Source organism: Mustelus asterias, chromosome 6 (assembly GCF_964213995.1).
Source record: "Mustelus asterias chromosome 6, sMusAst1.hap1.1, whole genome shotgun sequence".
In the NCBI taxonomy this organism is placed as follows: domain Eukaryota; kingdom Metazoa; phylum Chordata; class Chondrichthyes; order Carcharhiniformes; family Triakidae; genus Mustelus; species Mustelus asterias.
This window is the reverse complement of record NC_135806.1, coordinates 132,046,205-132,066,997: the sequence shown is the minus strand read 5'-3', so window position 1 is coordinate 132,066,997 and position 20,793 is coordinate 132,046,205. Positions and strand designations below refer to the sequence as shown.

Genomic DNA, 20,793 nt, shown 5'->3' with positions numbered 1-20,793 from the left:
GCGCAGTTTTTCGGCCCCGCTGAATGAAGTGGGGTCTGTGACTGCCCCTGCCACGTTGTCTCCACGTGGTCGTCGGGGTACATCGCCAGACTTTTGGAGGCCGTTTCTAGAGCGTCAGCTAACTCTATGGATTTAGTGAGATCGAGGTTACCTTGCTCCAACAGCCGAAGTCGGATGTACGACGAGCCGATTCCCGCCACAAACGCATCTCGAGCTAGGTCGTTCATGTACTGGGCTGCCGACACTGACTTGCAGTTGCAGGCTCTGGCTAGCTGTTGAAGCTCGCACGCGTACTGTTCCGTCGTTTCGCCGGGCTGCCGCCGTCGAGTGGCTAGAAGGTATCGAGCATGCATCTCATTCAGCGATTTGTTGTATCGCTTCTTGAGAAGCTCGAGGGCCCCTTTGTAGTCGGTGGCCCCACAGATCGCTAGGTATACAGCATCGCTTACCCTCGCGTGGAGGACCCGGAGTCTGTCGGCGTCATCGGTGACGGCTGTGGAGGCGTCGAGGTAATCTTGGAAACACTTCAACCAGTGGTCGAAAGTGTTCGATGCTCCCGCCGCACGTGGGTCCAACGTAAGCCGTTCGGGTTTAAGCATTTGCTCCCTGTTTTCTTTGTCGTTTTTTTTTCAAAAAAAAAAGAATTTACTTGTTGGCAATAAAATTGATGCGCGGTATAACACACGAGAGGCTGGATGTACTCGGGAAATAAAGGCTTTTATTGCCAACAATAACAGAGCTACCATATACAGTATACGATCCCAGCCTAAAGGGTCACCAGGCAGAGCAGTGACCTTTATACCTCTCCCAGGAGGTGGAGCTGACTGGGGTGTACCATAAGGACTATATTAACAGGTAGAACAACCCAACCCTAACCCCAACAGTAACATATATACAGACTCATAGTACTGGCCAGACCATGGCTCAGCACTACCTGATGGGAACCAACAATGGTTCACCACACAATCATCGCGCTGAAACCACCCCTCTCCCCCAGGAAAAGCAGGACAAGGTGTTTGCACATTCTCCCCGTGTCAGCATGGGTTTCCTCTGGGTGCTCCGGTTTCCTCCCACAGTCTGAAAGACGTGCTGGTTAGGTGCATTGGCCATGCTAAATTCTGCCTCAGTGTACCCGAATAGGCGCTGGAGTGTGGCGACTCGGGGATTTTCACAGTAACATCATTGCTAATGCGTTAATGTAAGCCTACATGTGACACTAATACATAAAGAAATAGATTTAATTAGGTATGATAAATGCGTGGAGTTACAGAGATCGGGCGGAGGGGAGAGCCTGGGTGGGATGCTCTTTTGGTGAGATGATGTAGACTCGATGGGTCGAATGGCCTCCTGCCTGCAGTGATTCTATGGTTCTAAGTGGGAACATTTTGCCCTTCCAGTCCGCAATCTTCTTCTCCAATTTTCTTTGTTGCTCCTGCCCCATCCCCCCTCGTGCCCCCCCCCCCTCCCCACACCACCCCCGCCCCACACCACCCCCCCCAACACACCCCTGCCATTTCTAAACCCCAAATCCCACCTCGATGATCCTGATAAACCTCCCCCAAATCTCTGGAGTGTGATTAATAATCCAGACATCTAACGCCAACAGGGACGGGTGATTAAAAAGCCTTGCTCATTGAATTTCTTATCCCAGACAGTGCCTGCTAAGCTCAGGACTCTAAAATTATTCTGGTTTTAGTGTGTTGACATAGCTGGTATGAAGTGTGGATGATATATGAACTTTTTTGCAAGGTAACGTGCTAATAATTGAGTACATTTAATTAGTAACATCAGCCCTGTCAGAATGACCTTTTCTGTATTTTAATGGTCTACTTTGATTCTATCACCGGAATTCTACCGTCTTGCCTGCATGGAATCAGAGTGGGCGAGAAGGGGCAAAGGAAATATCCGTTGGGTGGGAATTTTCGGTCAAGTTTGACCGAGGCCCTAAAATCCAGCACTTATGTATCTGAGTACATTGTATAAATCTTTAACTTATTCTATGTTCACAGAGAAATTCTGCTTTTCAAAAATGGGATGCAAAGTTAACCAATTTTCAACACAGTGTTTCTCATTAAAATGTCCCTTCTCGCACAAAATCACGCAAGACACGGTAGCGCAGTTGTTAGCACTGCCACCTCACAGCACCAGGGACCCGGGTTCGATTCCCAGCTTGGGTCACTGTCTGTGCGGAGTCTGCACGTTCTTCCCGTGTCTGCGTGGGTTTCCTCCGGATGCTTCCATTTCCTCTCACAGTCCGAAAGATACGCACGTTAGATGGATTGGCCATGCTAAATTGCCCCTTAGTGTCCAAAGATGTATAGGTTCGGAGGATTAAGCGGGGTAAATATGTTGGATTATGGGGATAGGGTCTGGGTGGGATGCTCTGTCAGAAGGTCGGTGCAGGCTCGATGGGTTGAATGGCTTCATTCTGCACTGCAGGGGGTCAATGATTTAGTCTTGAGGACATGGTTGTCTGATCAACCCAGTTCCTCAAACAAGCTGACGATTGTGTGCTGTAGCTTTCCCACTGCACACGTGTCACTCATTCTTCTGAAGGAATCCTCCAAGTTTAACATTGCCCTTTAAAATGTCTTGCCCTGATGTCTTCCTATTCAACACTATGATTAGCAAACCCATTCAGCAGGACAGCGAGACTGTCAATCACACCTATTATGCGTACAGCATTCTGAATTTCACTGAATGTTGTAAAGCAAGTACTTAGGTCGGCATAGGTAAGGCAGTATTTATTGTCCGACCTTTAGTTCCATAATGTCAGTAAGTGCCCGCCATCTCATTTAGGATCAGAGTCACATATGGGCCAGACATCACATGGGGACATATTTCCATTCCTGAGGGGCGTTACTTTAGTTAGAGCGGAATGGTGGCACAGTGGTTAGCACTGTTGTCTCACAGTGCCAGGGACCTGGGTTCGATTCTCAGCTTGGGTCACTGTCTATGTGGGTTTCCTCCGGATGCTCTGGTTTCCCCCCACAATCCAAAAATGTGCGGTTTATGTTGATTAGCCATGGTAAATTGCCCCTTAGTGTCAGGGGGACGAGCTAGGGTAAATGCAAGGCGTTATGGGGATAGGGCCTGGGTGGGATTGTGGTTGGTGCAGACTCGATGGGCTGAATGGTCTCCTTCTGCACTGTAGGGTTCTATGATTCTACGATTCTAGGATTTGATTTATTATTGTCACATGCATTGGGATACAGTGAAAAGTATTGTTTCTTGCGCGCTATACAGACAAAACATGCCGTTCATAGAGTACATAAGGGAGGAGGAAAGGATAGGGTGAAGAATGTAGTGTTACAGTCATAGCTAGGGTATAGAGAAAGATCAGCTTAATATATTTTAGGTCCATTCAAAAGTCTGATGGCAGCAGAGAAGAAGCTGTTCTTGAGTCGCTTAGTAAGTGTTTTCAGAATTTTGTACTTTTTTCCTGGCGGATGAAGCTAAAAGAGAATATGTCTGGTGTGCGTGGTTAATGAATCTGTTCGTTTTTTTAACCATGGCTGTCAAAAAGAAAACAATCACAATAATATATTAACTCTGAATTGAATATTAAATCTATTCCAACAAACCAAAACCTTTCATAGACAAAAACTTTTCACAGGCTTAACACAGCATAGACTGAAATCTCACTTGACTGGAATTGAGTCTTTTCAAAGCCTGCACTTTCCTTCCGGAAGGCAAAATGTTGCATTGAGATAACCAGCAAAAGTTCCAAATAGCGTGGGGAGACAGAAAGAGAGAGACTTCAGCTTGATGCCCCTGCTAAAACTAAAAACTAAACTGCAACCTCAGAACTCTCAAAACTGAAAAACCTTAAACTCACTGGAAAGAAAAAAAACTGTCCAAAAGCACATGACCTTTTCTACTAACAATGCAGGATCGTAAAACTAACCCCAGAGTAAATGTAAACAACCCCCATTTAAGCTATTGAAGTAGCAATAAAGGGACTCACCGTAGTCAGCCCGGCAACAATAACGACATCACTGAAGCTGTGAGCTGTAGTCATGTTTTTTTTAAAAACGTTCTTACAGGGACACTAACGTCACACCAGACACACCTCCCATTGTCGCATCCAGAAAGCTGCTGTCCCTCTGTGAACCTGAACCAAGTTCCATCATTACCCCTGGGCTGGCTGACCGACACTGTCTTCCAGTCCAGCATCCTCTTGATTTTAAAATTCACATCCATGTTTACAAACCCCTACCTGGCCTTGCCCCTGTCAATCTGCGCATTTTCTCCTGGCCTAACACCCTCTGAGATATTTGCACTCCTCAAAAGCTGAGCTCTTGTGCATTACATTTCACTATATCCCATTACATGTGGCAATAATAAATTAAATCAATTCAACTGAAAAAAAAATCACTAATCTTAATCGCTTCATCATCAGTGGCTGTGCTTTCGGTTGCCTCGGCCCCAAGCTCTGGAATTCCTACCCTAACCCTCTCTGCCCCTATACTTCACTTTCCTCCTTTAATGGGGCCGCACGGTGGCACAACGGTTGGCACTGCTGCCTCACAGCGCCAGGGACCTGGGTGCAATTCAAGCCTTGGTGACGTGCGGAGTCTGCACATTCTCCCTGTGTCTACGTGGGTTTCCTCCAGGTGTTCTGGTTTCCCCCCACAGTCCAAAGATGTGCTGGTTAGGTGGATTTGTCATGATAAATTGCCCCTTAGTATCCCGAGGTATATGAGTGATGCGTGATGAGTGGCGTAAATATGTGGGGTTATGGGGATAGGATGTGGGTAAGACGCTCTATCAGAGAGTCGGAGCAGACCCAATGGGCCAAATGGCCTCCTTCTGCACTGTCCGGATTCTGTCTTTTTCCTGCTGCCTTGGAAAAGCAGCCAGCATAATCAAGGACCCCACACACCCCGAACATACTCTCTTCCACCTTCTTCGGGAAAAAGATACAAAAGATACAGAGGTCATGTACCAACCAATTCATGAACAGCTTCTTTCCAGCTGCCATCAGACTTTTGAATGGACCTACCTTATATTAAGTTGGTCTTTCTCTACACCCTAGCTATGACTGTAACACTACATTCTGCACTCTCTCCTTTCCTTCCCAAAGAACGGTATGCTTTGTCTGTATAGCGCGCAAGAAGTAATACTTTTCACTGTATCCCAATACATGTGACAATAATGAATCAAATCAAAATCAAGACAACTGCCCTATTATCTCCATATGCGGCTCAGTGAAAAATGTTCTTTGCTAATCTTAATATGGAAAGCCTGGGGACAGTTTGGGCGGGATTTTCTGGCCACGCTCAAACCAAGGCTGGAAAATCCCACCCGAGGTCAAAGAACAAAGAACAAAGAAAATTACAGCACAGGAACAGGCCCTTTGGCCCTCCAAGCCTGCACCGACCAGGCTGTCCGACTGAATTAAAACTCCCTACCCTTCCAGGAACCATATCCCTCTATTCCCATCTTATTCATGTATTTGTCAAGACACCCCTTAAAAGTCCCTATCGTATCTGCTTCCACTACCTCCCCCGGCAGCGAGTTCCAGGCACCACCCTCTGTGTAAAAAACTTGCCTTGTACATCTCCTTTAAACCTTGCCCCTCGCACCTTAAACCTATTCCCCTCGTAATTTACTCTTTCACTCTGGGATAAAGCTTCTGACTAACCACTCTCTACATGCCCCTCAACCTCCGTCGTTCCAGTGAGAACAAACCAAGTTTCTCCAACCTCTCCTCATAGCTAATGCCCTCCATACCAGTAAAGTAAAAGTTTATTTATCAGTTACAAGTAAGGCTTATATTAACACTGCAATGAAGTTACTGTGAAATTCCCCTCGTCGCCACAATCTGACCCCTGTTCGGGTCAATGCACCTAATTAGCCCGTCTATCAGAATGTGGGAGAAAACCGGAGCACCCGGAGAAAACCCACGCAGACACAGGGAGAACGTGCAGACTCCACACAACAGTGACCCAAGCCGGGAATCGAACCCAGATCCCTGGTGCTGTGAGGCAGCAGTGCTAACCACAGTGCTACCGTGCCGCCCACCAGGCAACATCCTGGTAAATCTTTTCTGTCAACAGACCTTTGCATGGTCTGTGTCCCACCTGCTATGATTCCACCCTTTACTTTGTTATGGGTGCTAAATAAATGCAAGTTGACGTTGCTCCTGAGCTGAAGAGCGCACCGTTGATGCATTGCAAGCCGTTGTCTGATGCAGTTCCCGTGAGGGGGGAGGAGGTAGTGACGATGGTGCTCAAGACACAATGCAGTCACCTTTTCGCCTCGAGCCCTATTAGCCCAACTACAAGCACTGATTATCTAAACTGTGTTTGTCCCTGTCACAGTTGTTTCTTCTGATTAATCTCCAATCTCTTTCTGATTGCAAGCGTCCTGCTTGGTATTGACCCGTTTGTGAAATAACATGTATTTATTCATAACAGATTTCATCTTCTCCTGTTTTGGAGCAAAATTGAAAGGAGAAGCCAAATCAAACGAACCGTGTCCGCAGTGAAGAGATTAGTCAGGACTTATGAACATCTTGAAACTCAAGATGATGTGATTTTTGCTCAGCAGCGTTTACTGATTGTAGCGATTGTGGTATCTCATTGCCGTAACGCAGAGTACAATCACATCTCGCCGCCCCAAGTATCAGAACGTTTTACTTTGCAGAAGTTTTCCCCGGGCTGGTACAGTGGTCAAACATTGCGCTAGCCGCTCTCTTCCCTTTCAGCTCATCCCACCTCAAGATTGAGTGGTCGGACAAAGACACTCCACTTATCTGTTTCGACAATGGCACATCCCCGGGCCCCTATGTTAGAACACTTGTGTGCATCCATAAGACATGGGAGCAAAATTAGGTCGCTCGGCCCATCGAGTCTGCTCCACCATTCAATCATGGCTGCTTTTATTTCTCATCCCCATCCTCCTGCTTTTTCCCCATAACCCCTGACCCCCTCATTAGTCAAGAACCTATCTATCTCTGTCTTAAAGACACTCAATGACCTGGTCTCCACAGCCTTCTGCGGCAAAGAGTTCCACAGATTCACCACTTTCTGGCTGAAGAAATTCCTCCACATCTCTATAACAGCAAGGAAAAGGAAGAACTTGTTTTGGGGTGGCACGGTGGCGCAGTGGTTAGCACTGCTGCCTCACAGCACCAGGGACCAGGGTTCAATTCCTGGCTTGGGTCACTGTGCGGAGTATGCACGTTCTCCCCGTGTCTGCGTGGGTTTTCTCCGGGTGCTCCAGTTTCCTTCCTCAGTCCAAAGATATGCGGGCTAGGTGGATTGGCCATGCTAAATTGACCCTTAGTGTCGGGGGGGATTTTCAAGGTAAATATGTGTGGTTACAGGATAGGGTGGGATTGTTGTGGGTGCAAGCTCGATGGGCCGAATGGACTCCTTCTTTATTGCAGGGATTCTATGATAAGCAATGCCTTTCACAAGCTTAAGGCATCCCAAAATACTTTACAGCCAATGAAGTACTTTATGAATTCTTGTCACTGTTGCAATGTAAGCATTGTAAAAGTTGATTAATGTCTCACTAAGGGGTTTCGAGACATGTATGTCTAAACATAAACAATTCATCGTTAACTCATAACTACGTACATATCCCAGGTACTGCCATGCATGGGTGTCAGAAAGAACAAAGAAAATTACAGCACAGGAACAGGCCCTTCGGCCCTCCAAGCCTGCACCGACCATGCTGCCCGTCTGAATAAATCCACCTACCCTTCCGGGAACCATATCCCTCTATTCCCACCCTAATTCGTGACGCCCCTTAAAAGTCACTATCGTATCTGCTTCCACTACCTTCCCCGGCAGCGAGTACCAGGCACCTACCAACCTCTGTGTAAAAAATCTGCCTCGTACACCTCCTTTAAACCTTGCCCCTCGCACCTTAAAACTATGCCCCCTAGTAATTGACTCTTCCACCCTGGGAAGAAGCTTCTGACTATCCACTCTGTCCAAGCCCCTCATAACCTTGTAGACTTCTATCAGGTCGCCCCTCAACCTCCTTCATTCGAGTGAGACCAAATCAAGTTTCTCCAACCTCTCCTCATAACTAATGCCCTCCATACCAGGCAACATTCTAGTAAATCTTTTCTGTACCTTCTCCAAAGCCTCCACATCTTTCTGGTTGTGCGGCGACCCGAATTGAACACTATATTCCAAGTGCGGCCTAACTAAGGTTCTATAAAGCTGCAACATGAGGGCACCTTCATACTGCTTCCTTCTATAGACTCTACTCCGCAATCTACCATCATGTGACTCTCTGGGCAGAATTTTTCCATCCCGCCCACCACGGGAATCGTAGAGGGCGGGTCATGGACCCTGAAAAGGTCAGTTGAACTCGGGTGAGATTTTCCAGCCTTGGGGAGAGTATGGCCGGAAAATCCTGCCCTCTGCATCATATTGTGAGCTGTGTTCCCCAGTCCCACATTAATTCCTACTCAGACAAACATCTTTACACTACAAGTTTATTTATCACAGATAGACTTACATTAACACTGCAATGAAGTGAGAATTCCCTGGCACACTGCTGCTGCTCAAAGGCATATACAACAGTAAGAAATTGCTACCAAAAGAGAAAATGCTGGAAAATCTCAGCAGGTCTGGAAGCACCTGTAAGGAGAGAAAAGAGCTGACATTTCAAGTCCAGACGACTCTTTGTGCAAAGCTAAAAGGCATAGAAAGTGGGAGATATTTATACTGCAGGGGGAGGGAATCTTTCTGTTCATCTTTCATTCCCTCCTTCTGCAGTATAAATATCTCCCACTTTCTATGCCTTTTAGCTTTGACAAAGAGTCGTCTGGACTCGGGACGTCAGCTCTTTTCTCTCCTTTCAGATGCTGCTGGACCTGCTGAGATTTTCCAGCATTTTCTCTTTTGGTTTCAGATTCCAGCATCCGCAGTAATTTGTTTTTATCCAGTGAGAACCAGCTAACTTGTGGAAAACTATCTCCCGCGAACAACGGTGTGATCATGACGCGATAACCTGTTTCAGTGATGTTGAGGAAGGACACTGGGGAGAATACCCCTGCTCTACATTTGGAACACTGTGTCCAATTCTGGTCACCACACTACCAGAAGGATGTGGAGGCTTTGGAGAGAGTACAGAAAAGTTTACCAGGATGTTGCCTGGTATGGAGGGTATCAGCTATGAGGAGAGATTGAATACACTGGGACTATTCTCCTTGGAATGATGGAGGCTGAGGGACGACCTGATAAAGTTTATAAAATTATGAGGACCATAGATCAGGTGAACAGTTGGAAGCTTTTTCCCAGGGCAGAAATGAAAATTACCAGGGGGCACATGTTCAAGGTAAGGGGGGAAATATTCAGTGGAGATGTGCGGGGGGAAGTTTTTTACACAGAGGGTGGTGGGGGCCTGGAATTCACTGCCAAGTGAGGTGTTTGAGGCAGATACATTAGCGACATTTAAGAATTATCTGGAGAGACACATGAACAGGCGGAGAATAAAGGGATACAGGCAGTTGGTCTAGACAGGACAACGTGCTCGGTGCAGACTTGGTGGGCCAAAGGGCCTGTTCCTGTGCTGCGCTGTTCTTTGTTCTTTGTATAGCAGAATAGTACTGAGGCATATTTTATGTCCATTTGAGAGAGCAATTGGTGTCTCAGTGTAAGGCCTCCTTCTGAAGATGGCACCTCCGACAGTGCTGCATTCTCTCACGTACCGCATTGTTATTTGTCGCTGTCACAGTTGTTGCTTTCTGAAGTGCGATTCAAACCCAGAAACCTTTGATTCAGAGTCTAGATCAAGTCACCATCGTCCCAGATGACCATAGGCTGCCCTCCCCTTTGAGGGGGAGAGCTGACTGGTGACGATTTAATCTGAGGATCACCACACCTCAGGCAAGGGGAAAGGTTGAGGAAGCAGAGCCTTCATAACTAGCCTCAGCCGATACGGGAGTTTAACCTGCACTGTTGGTGTCGCTCTGCAACCCTAACCAGCCGTCCAGCCAACTGAGCAAACCCATCCCCCAAAGTGCAGAATGCTACCCTTGGTTAACCCTGAGAAGAAGCTCCAGTACAATGGCTGAAGTGACCACACTTTGAAACGATGTGTAATCTGCCATTGACTGAGCCCAGAGTGCTGACAGGAAGGAAAGCCAATCTGAATGTTATTTAAATGGGGAGAGACTGCAGAACGCTGTATATTAATCATGGAAAATGCTAGTGTGTAGGTACAATAGACGAGACAGAATGCAGGAATGAGCTAGAGAATCAAGTGAACTGGTGCGGCAACAATAATCTTTCCCTCAATATCAACAAAATGAAGGAGATAATTATCGACTTCAGGAAGCGTAAAGGAGAACATGCCCCTGTCTACATCAATGGGGATGAAGTAGAAATGGTCGGGAGCTTCAAGTTTTTAGGTGCCCAGATCACCAAAAACCTGTCCTGGTTCCCCCCATGCCAACACTATAGTTAAAAAAGCCCACCAACCCAATAGGATGCAAAGCTGGGCTGAAAAATGGCAAATGGAGTTTAACCCTGATAAATGTGAGGTGATTCATTTTGGTAGGACTAATTTAAATGTGGATTACAGGGTCAAAGGGAGGGTTCTGAAGACTGTGGAGGAACAGAGAGATCTTGGGGTCCATATCCACAGATCTCTAAAGGTTGCCACTCAAGTGGATAGAGCTGTGAAGAAGGCCTATAGTGTGTTAGCTTTTATTAACAGGGGGTTGGAGTTTAAGAGCCGTGGGGTTATGCTGCAACTGTACAGGACCTTGGTGAGACCGCATTTGGAATATTGTGTGCAGTTCTGGTCACCTCACTATAAGAAGGATGTGGAAGCGCTGGAAAGAGTGCAGAGGAGATTTACCAGGATGTTGCCTGGTTTGGAGGGTAGGTCTTATGAGGAAAGGTTGAGGGAGCTAGGACTGTTCTCTCTGGAGCGGAGGAGGCTGAGGGGAGACTTAATAGAGGTTTATAACATGATGAAGGGGATAGATAGAGTGAACGTTCAAAGACTATTTCCTCGGGTGGATGGAGCTATTACAAGGGGGCATAACTATAGGGTTCATGGTGGGAGATATAGGAAGGATATCAGAGGTAGGTTCTTTATGCAGAGAGTGGTTGGGGTGTGGAATGGACTGCCTGCAGTGATAGTGGAGTCAGACACTTTAGGAACATTTAAGCGGTTATTGGATAGGCACATGGAGCACACCAGGATGATAGGGAGTGGGATAGCTTGATCTTGGTTTCAGATAAAGCTCGGCACAACATCGTGGGCCGAAGGGCCTGTTCTGTGCTGTACTGTTCTATGTTCTATGTTCTAACCCCTCTACTTTCTCAGGAGACTAAGGAAATTTGGCATGTCAGCTACGACTCTCACCAACTTTTACAGATGCACCATAGAAAGGATTCTTCCTGGTTGTATCTCAACTTGGTATGGCTCCTGCTCTGCCGAAAACCGCAAGAAACTACAAAAGGTCGTGAATGTAGCCCAATTCATCATGCAAACCAGCCTCCCATCCATTGACTCTGTCTACACTTCCCACTGCCTTGGAAAAACAGCCAGCATAATTAAGGACCCCATGCACCCTGGACATACTCTTTTGCACTTTCTTCCGTTGGGAAAAAGATACAAAAGTCTGTGGTCACGTACCAACAGACTCGAGAACAGCTTCTTCCCTGCTGCCATCAGACTTTTGAATGGACCTACCAAGCACTAAGTTGATCTTTCTCTACTCCCTAGCTATGACTGTAACACTGCATTCTGCACTCTCTCCTTGCTTTCTCTATGAACGGTATGCCTTGTCTGCATAGCATGCAAGAAACAATACTTTTCACTGTATACTAATACATGTGACAACAATAAATCAAATCAAAAATGATATACTTGCATTGGAAGCAGTTCAGAGAAGGTTCACTCGGCTGATTCCTGGGGATGAAGGGGTTGTCTTAGGAAAGGTTCAGTAGGTTGGGCCTGCACTCCTTAGAGTTTAAAAGAATGAGAGGTAGTCTTACTGAATCCAAGATGAGTCTGTGGGGCCTTGACAGGGTAGATGCCGAGAGGATGTTTCACCTCATGGGGCAAGCTGAAACGAGAAGGGTTCAAAGTAAGGGATCTTCCATTAGAGATGGAAAAGAGGGGGAATTTCTCCTCTCAGAAGGCAATCAGTTTTTGGAATGCTCTCTCCCAGAGGGCAGTTGGATATATCCAAGTCTGAGTTAGATTTTTGATATACAAAGGAGTCAAGGGTTATCGGGGGAAAGGCAGAAAAGTTGGGTAAAGGCCACAATCAGAGCAGCCATGGACTTATTGAATGGTTGAATGGGGTCGATGGGCCAAATAGCCTACGCCTGCTCCTATTTCTTACGATCTTATGAAAGCCCCCTGTACTCAAATGTGTGAGAGACCTAGCCTTGTTGTAGAGAGGGTTGAGTGGTCTGTGAGCAGAGTGGAAAGATTGAAATAATCAGAGGACTTCAACTTAATGACCTCTGGTCCCTTCAGCCAAGGAGGAATTGAAGTTCTCTTGCATTTCACAACATCTTACTTGGCAAGTGAGGATTGTTCATGAGTTGAGTGAAGTGCTTGCGAACATAGTGCAACAGTTCAACTATCAGCCAGTGCCTTAATACTGTAATCATGTGGAAACTCAGGGGAAATTGTTCACTTATTTAAGGTTGCTGTATGGACAAGTCTCTGCAGTTTACAATCTGATCCAGCAACATGTAACAATGTGCCATTAATATTTGGCTTGAAGCTAAATGCTGTCATTTCAAACATACTGTTTAAAACCACGCTGGGCTCTGCACAAGGTCTAAATCTCCCTCGAACTCCAACCAATATAAAACAGCACGAGCAGCAGGACTGAGATGCATGCCTGCAGTCAGGATGTGGGATCCCCACACTCTGGGCACTCGACTGCAATGCAACAGGAGACAAGTGAGTTGACTGAAACTTCAAGAGGATGGCTAAACAGTTCATTGAGAATTAGAAACATAGAATCTAGAAGCAGGAGTAGGCCATTCGGCCCTTCAAGTCTGCTCCGCCGTTCATTTTGATCATGGCTGATCATCAAATTCAATATCCTGACCCCGCCCCCCCCCCACCGCCCCTTTCTTCCCAGATCCCTTGATCCTTTTAGACCCAAGAGCTATATCTAGTTTCTACTTGAAATCAAGCAACGTTTTGGCCTCAACTACATTCTGTGGTAGTGAATTCCACACATTCACCACACTCTGGGTGAAGAAATTTCTCCTCACCTCAGTCCTAAAAGGTTTACCCCTTATTCTCAAACTATGACCCCTAGTTCTGGACTCCCCCACCATCAGGAACACTCTTTCTGAATCTACCCTGTCTAACCCTGTTAGAGTTTTATAAGTTTCACTCTTCTAAACTCCAGTGAATAGAATCCTAACTGACTTAGTGTCTCCTCATAGGACAGACCTGCCATCCCAGGAATCGGCCTGGTAAACTTTCGCTGCACTCCCTCTATAGCAAGGACATCCTTCCTCAGATAAGGACACCAAAACCGCACACAATACTCCAGGTTGGCCTCAACAACACCCTATACAATTGCAGCAAAATATCCCTCTTCCTTTATTCAAATCCTCTCGCTGTGAAGGGCAACATACCATTTGCCTTCTTTACTGCCTGCTGTACCTGCACGCTTACTTTCAGCAACTGATGCACGAGGAGTCCAAGGTCTCTTTGAGTATCCACCTCTCTCAATTTACACCTATTCAAGTAATAATTTGTCTTCCTATTACTGCTACCAAAGTGGACAACCTCACATTTATCCACATTATACTGCATCTGCCTAGCTGATGCCCACATACTCAGCCTGTCCAAATCACACTGAAGCACCTCTGCATCCTCCTCCCAGCTCAATTGTAATACAATTGATTATGTATTTCATTGTGGCATAAAGTTTTGATTGCAAATTTATCGACAGCAGAATGTTCGGGTTTGGAATTGGACTGTTTGGCTAGAAATGGTTTGCATGATGAATTTGGGCACTTTGCTCATGCCTTGTTCATGCCACCTTTTGTTCCTTGCCTATCTCATACTCCATTTGGGAGCCAGTCTCTATTCATACCAAGACCTGGGCTACAGCTGGTCCAATATTGTATCATAGTGCTTATGCCATTGGACTAATGATCCAGAGGCCAGTGTTAAGAAACCAGTGAATGAATGTGAGTACAGGTCGGCACGGTGCCACAGTGGTTAGCACTGCTGCCTCACAGCGCCGAGGACCTGTGTTCAATTCCAGCCTCGGGTCACTGTCTGTGTGGAGTTTGCACATTCTCCCCGTGTCTGCGTGGGTTTCCTCCGGGTGCTCCGGTTTCCACCCACAGTCCAAAGGTGTGCGGGTTAGGTTGATTGGCCATGCTAAATTGCCTCATAGTGTCAGGAGATTATCAGGAGTTTACGGGAATAGGGCCTGGGTGGGACTATGTTTGGTGCAGAGTCGATGGGCCGAATGGCCTCCTTCTGCACTGTAGGGATTCTATGAAGTCCCACCATGGGTAATTTGAGGATCTAAATTCTGTTGAAAATAAATGTGGAAATAAAAAGTTGGTGTCACTAAATGTGACTGTGAGACTCTCTGGATGGAGTTGGAGAATTGTAGAGCAGATGTAACCCCATCTGGCGCAAAAAATATGTTGCGTGCGATTTTCCAGGAAGTTTGAACATCCAGTGGACAATCACCCTACTCCCAGGATCCCCCATAAAAGTCTCAACTGAGTTAGAATCGGAGACTTTGCATAGTTCCAGCTTACTGAGCAGAATAGTTACCAGGAAATATCTGACAGATTAAAACCTTGTCAAACACTTGGATAACTATACAACTGACTTTCCCAAGTATTCACATTGACCACTCCATCCTCAGGTGACAACCCGTCACCACCGGACTCCAACCCCACTCCCCCGCACCACAACACCCTGACTCCCAACTGAGCTGATAACTCACGAACTGCCCGACTCTCCACTGAACCCCCAACTTTCCCCGCTACCACCCAACCTGACCAGCCCCCACCACCCGACTCTCCTCTCACAATCTGACTGACCAACTTCATTAACTCCCATCACCCTACTTTCACCCATCCCCTCAAATACTGAAGCAGTCCATGTCCAAATGCAGCACGACTTGGACAATATTAGGCTTGGGCTGACAAGTGGCAACATTCACACCACACAAGACACAGGCAGTGATCATCTCCAACAAGAGGGAAACTAACCAGCGCCCCTTGACATTCACTGTCAATGGGACGGCACGGTGGCACAGTGGTTGGGGCAGCACGGTGGCACAGTGGTTGGGGCAGCACTGCGGCACAGTGGTTGGGGCAGCCCGGTGGCACAGTGGTTGGGGCAGCAGAGTGGCACAGTGGTTGGGGCAGCAGAGTGGCACAGTGGTTGGGGCAGCCCGGTGGCACAGTGGTTGGGGCAGCAGAGTGGCACAGTGGTTGGGGCGGCACAGTGGTTGGGGCGGCACGGTGGCACAGTGGTTGGGGCAGCACGGTGGCACAGTGGTTGGGGCAGCACGGTGGCACAGTGGTTGGGGCAGCACGGTGGCACAGTGGTTGGGGCAGCACGGTGGCACAGTGGTTGGGGCAGCACGGTGGCATAGTGTTTAGCACTGCTGCCTCACAGCGCCAAGGACCCGGGTTCAATTCCAGCCTCGGGTCACTGTCAGTGTGGAGTTTGCATGTTCTTTCCGTGTCTGCGTGGGTTTCCTCCGGGTGTTCCAGTTTCCCCCCACAGTCCAAAGATGTGTGGGTTAGATTGATTGGCCATGCTAAATAGACCCTACCATCAGGGGGTAAGCAGGGTAAATATGTGGGGTTATGGGAATAGGGCCTGGGATGTGGTCTTTGCTGACTCGATGGGCTGAATGGCCTCCTTCTGCACTGTAGGGATTCTATTATTCTATTCTATGGCATTGCCATTGCTGAATTCCCCAGTATCAACATCCTGGGGATTACTATTGACCAGAAACTGAACTGGATGAGCCATATAACAGAACAGGTCAAAGGCCAGGATTCCTGTGGCAAGACTCCCCAAAGCCTGTTCACCATCTGCAAAGCACAAGTCAGGAGTGTGATGGAATGCTCACCACTTGCCTGGATGGGTACAGCTCCAACAACACTCAAGAAGCTCAACACCATCAAGCAGCCTGGTTGATTGCCACCAATTCCACACACATTCAATCCCTCCACCACCGATAAACAGTGACGGTCCTGTGTACGCCTACAAGATGCACTGCAGGAACTCACCAAGGTTCCTTAGGCAGCACCTTCCAAACTCAGGACCACTAACATCCAGAAGGAAAAGGGCAGCAAATAGCTGAGAACACCACCCGGAGGTTCCTCTCCAAGTCACTCACCATCCTGACTTGGAAATATATTGCCATTCCTTCACTGTTACTGGGTCAAAATCCTGGAACTCCCTCTCTTGCAGCACTGTGGGTGCACCTATACCTCAGGGACTGCAGCGGTTCAAGAAGTCAGCTCACCACCACCTCCTCAAGGGGGATTGGAGGTGGGCAACTGGCCCAGCCAGCGACACCCACAACACGTAAATGGATTAATAAATAAACAATTGTTGCACAGAATGATTCCAGACGAAGCCAACTTCTTGATTTTGTGTCTGTGTGGGCTTCTTCTGGGTGCTCCGGTTTCCTCCCGCAGTCTGAAAGATGTGCTGGTTAGGTGCATTGACCCGAACAGGCACCGGACTGTGGCGACTCAGGGAATTTCACAGTAACTTCATTGCAGTGTTAATGTAAGCCTTACTTGTGACGAATAAATAAACTTTTTTAACATGCAATGAAATTGGTTTCCTCCCACAGTCCAAAAGCCGTGCTGGTTAGATGCATTGGCCATGCTAAATTCTCCCTCAGTGTACCTGAACAGGCACCAGAATGTGGCGACTAGAGGATTTCTACAGTAATCTCATTGCCTCAAAGCAAAATACTGTGGATGCTGGAATCTGAAACAAAAACAGAAAATACTGGAAAATCTCAGCAGGTCTGACAGCATCTGTGGGGAGAGAATAGAGCCAATGTCAATGCTCGTGACAGCTCTGACGAAGGGTCAGCTAGACTTGAAACTGAACAAAGAACAAAGAACCGTACAGCACAGGAACAGGCCCTTTGGCCCTCCAAGCCTGCGTCAATCACATTGTCCTATCTAGACCAACTGCCTGTATCCCTCTATTCCCCACCTGTTCATGTGCCTATCCAGATAAGTCTTAAATGTCGCTAACGTGTCTGCCTCAACCCCCTCACTTGGCATTGCATTCCAGGCCCCCACTTCCCTCTGTGTAAAAAACTTCCGCCACACATCTGCACTGAACCTTCCCCTCTTACCTTGAACTTGTAATTATCATTGCTGCCCTGGGAAAAAATTTCCAAATGTTCACCTTATCTATGCCCCTCATAATTTTATAAACTCCTATCAGGTTGCCCCTCAGACTCCATCTTTCCAGGGAGAACAATCCCAGTTTGTTCAATCTCTCCTCGTAGCCAATGCCCTCCATACCAGGTAACATCCTGGTAAATCTTTTCTGTACGCCCTCCAAAGCCTCCACATCCTTCTGGTAGTGTGGTGACCAGAATTGGACAGAGTATTCCAAATGTGGTCCAATCAATGTTTTATACAACTGTAACATAATTTGCCAACTTTATACACGATGCCCCATCCGATGAAGGCAAGCATGCCACATGCCTTCTTCACTGTGCTGCCACTTTTAAGGACCTGTGGACAATTGGCTCGATTCTCTCCCCACAGATGCTGTCAGACCTGCTGAGAATTCCCAGCATTTTCTGCTAATGTAAGCTTCCTTGCACCACAAATAAATAAACTTTTCAGTTAGCTTTCTCCCCGATTGACTCTATTTTTTTTCGCTCAGCATTTTTTCCACTTCCTGGACAGAGCATGGTGGGAGGAGGGAATGAGAGAGAGAGCAAGTGTTTGGTACTGAAACCATGTTGAATGTTGGGTAGGATTGATGGGTCAGTTGGTCCCTCCCCACTGGCCAGTTCCAGATGTTCTAAATCAACCATCAGTGAATGAGATGACCCTCACCCCTGTTCCCTCACACTGACCTTTCTTATCTCTTTCCAGCTGCAAGCACAAAATGTATCTGGAGAAGTTGCCGAACACCAGCATCATCATCCCTTTCCACAACGAGGGTTGGTCGTCGCTCCTGCGGACTGTGCACAGTGTCGTCAGCCGCTCGCCGGACCAACTGGTCGCGGAGATCATTCTCGTGGACGATTACAGCGACCGAGGTAAGCAAGAAAGCAAGAGTGCCAACAGTGAATGACGGCTGTCCCACACCTCCGCCATCCCCTTTCCCCCCCTCCCCCGCCATCCCCTTTCCCCCCCCTCCCCCCGCCACCAACATGTCTGCTGAGCTTGTTGTGTCCTCACGTGTCTGGTCTGCTTGCTTCCTGTGCTTCATTGGCACACCACTTCAACTTGTACCACCTGCTGCATATTTTAACATGGCGCCGTGACGGAGGCAGTTCTTTGTTTTGAAGAGTCCACTGACATGGTGGGAAATGTTGTCGTGGCTGGAGGTGCGACATGCCGGATAATGTCAGCTGCGATGTAAAGAGAAAATATCCCAGAACTTCGCATTAATACAGTCAAGGACGCATTCAGGTCGCACTAGTTAACCCAGCAGAGGCTGCACCCATCCTTACCAAAAAATACCTTAGCAAGTGGCATCTCTGCATGGTGACTAATATCTTGATACTGTATGTATATATCAAAGCCTATTTCTGTATCTCTCTCTCAACCCTGACGTGCCAAGGTCAGACTTTTATCTGTTTCTGCAGCTAATTATTCCTGGAACAGGTCGCTACTCTGTCACCAGGGGCTTATAGCTTGAGGGGCACCACTCCACATCAAACAGAGCCGCACTCGCATTCAGGCAAACTTCGGGGTAATTTGGCCTGGAGGTTCAGAACACATTCCCAATGATTGATTTTCTTATTTTTCCATGTTTTCACAACTTTGACATCTGTCGTCGGTTATAATGGAAAAAGAAGTGTTGTTGCAATTGTACAGGGTGTTGGTGAGACCACATCTGGAGTATTGTGTCCAGTTTTGGTCTCCTTATTTGAGAATGTGGTGGCATTGGAGGCAGTTCAGAGGAGGTTCACCAGATTGATTCTGGGGATGAATGTGTTGACATGAGGGGAGAGTAACCAGTTTGGACTTATACTCACTGGAGTTTAGAAGGATGAGAGGGAATATGATCGAGGTATGTAAAATTTGTAGACCAAATGTTTCATCTTATGGGGCAATCTAGAACAAGAGGTCACAGGTATAGGCTGAGAGGCAGTAGATTTAAAACTGAGATGAGGAGGAGCTACTTCTCGCAGAGGGTGGTGAATTTGTGGAACTCGCTGCCCCATAGCGTGGTGGAGTCTGAATCATTGAATGGATTCAAGAAGGAGATAGATATATTTCTAATAAAAGAAATGGGTGAAAGGGATATGGGGAACAGGTGGGGAGGTGGATTTGAGACCAGGGAGAGATCAGCCATGATCTGATTGAATGGCGGAGCAGGCTCAAAGTGCTGAATTTGCCAACTTCTGCTCCTAATTCCTATGTTCCTCTGAACTTGCCCTGGTCCAGAAGGACAAAAAACTGCCTCCGTCTACCGCCTCTCAACCTATACCTGTGACCTCTTGTTCTATCTGAAGTCCCAAGTGTTGTTCTTATTCAGGTAGCACCGCAGGACTCCAAAGATGGGAATGGAGACAAAAGCAAAGCAATTGATAGAAAAAGAGCTGTGATGAGCCAAAGGTTCGCGAAAGGTTTTTTTTTCCCCTTGGGAAACATGCCGGGGATCAGTTGGGAAGCAGGGAATTGAGTATACGGAAAGCAAGATTTTTCAGAGCAACAGCTAACCTGTGAATCAACTATAGTATTTTATCTCACTCCCGCTTCATCTGTGATTTTAAAATGAGTTGAGTTTTTACCTTTATACTTTAGGCCTGATTGGCGGCACCGATAAATGATTTCCCCCTCCTTTTGGATCGCGGGTGGAGGGTGTCGTTGGGTTTCTATTGGTGAGCCAACTCCATTTTTTATACAGAACCACTTACAGAATCCGATGTGGAGGATTGGCTTCCCATCTTCACATTCCTGAGACAGCCTCTCCATGAATGCACTTGACTTGAGTAAGAGACACCAGCTTGCCTTTAATATACCAGTGGAGGGGGAGCCAGGTCTTCCTTCAGCAACCATACTCACATTGTACAAAAACACCTGTGGCGTTACAGCATATTTCCTTCGTTCAAATCTCTCAACCATATTTATGGTCATATCCAACGGCAAGTTTGAAGTTGATTAGCCAGTGTCTTCCCGTTGGCCTCGGGCAGGATTTTACAATCCCGCCCGGACGTGGCTGTAAAATCATGTCCATAGAATCATAGGAATCTACAGCATGGAAACAGGCCCTTCAGCGCAACCTGTCCATGCCGCCCAGTTTTTAACCATTAAGCTAGTCCCAGTTGCCCGCATTTGGCCCATATCCCTCTATACCCATCTTACCCATGTAACAGTCTAAACGCTTTTTAAAAGACAAAATTGTACCCGCCTCTACTACTACCTCTGGCAGCTTGTTCCAGACACTCACCACCTTCTGTGTGAAAAAATTGCCCCTCTGGACACGTCTTCATTTATTGGTGACAATTTAAAAGTTGCAAGTGTCATTTTTCCAATGATCAATTAAATTTAAACTGGCATGTTCGGAGATGGTGTCAGGAAGTGTTTCTTCATGCAAGGGATAGTGGAAATCTGGAGCTCT

The 20,793-nt window shown here is 47.1% G+C and overlaps 1 protein-coding gene across 1 annotated transcript in view; it reads left to right on the top strand.

Moving 5' to 3' along the window:
• The window catches only part of galntl6 (polypeptide N-acetylgalactosaminyltransferase like 6), a gene marked incomplete at its 5' end in the record, with an annotated part of 862,172 nt that overhangs the window by 73,859 nt on the left and 767,520 nt on the right, over window positions 1-20,793 (top strand). Inside the window, one exon of the mRNA XM_078213889.1 lies at window positions 18,093-18,259. Within this exon, the coding sequence (XP_078070015.1) occupies window positions 18,093-18,259 (167 nt within the window). The remainder of the gene's footprint in view (window positions 1-18,092; window positions 18,260-20,793) is intronic.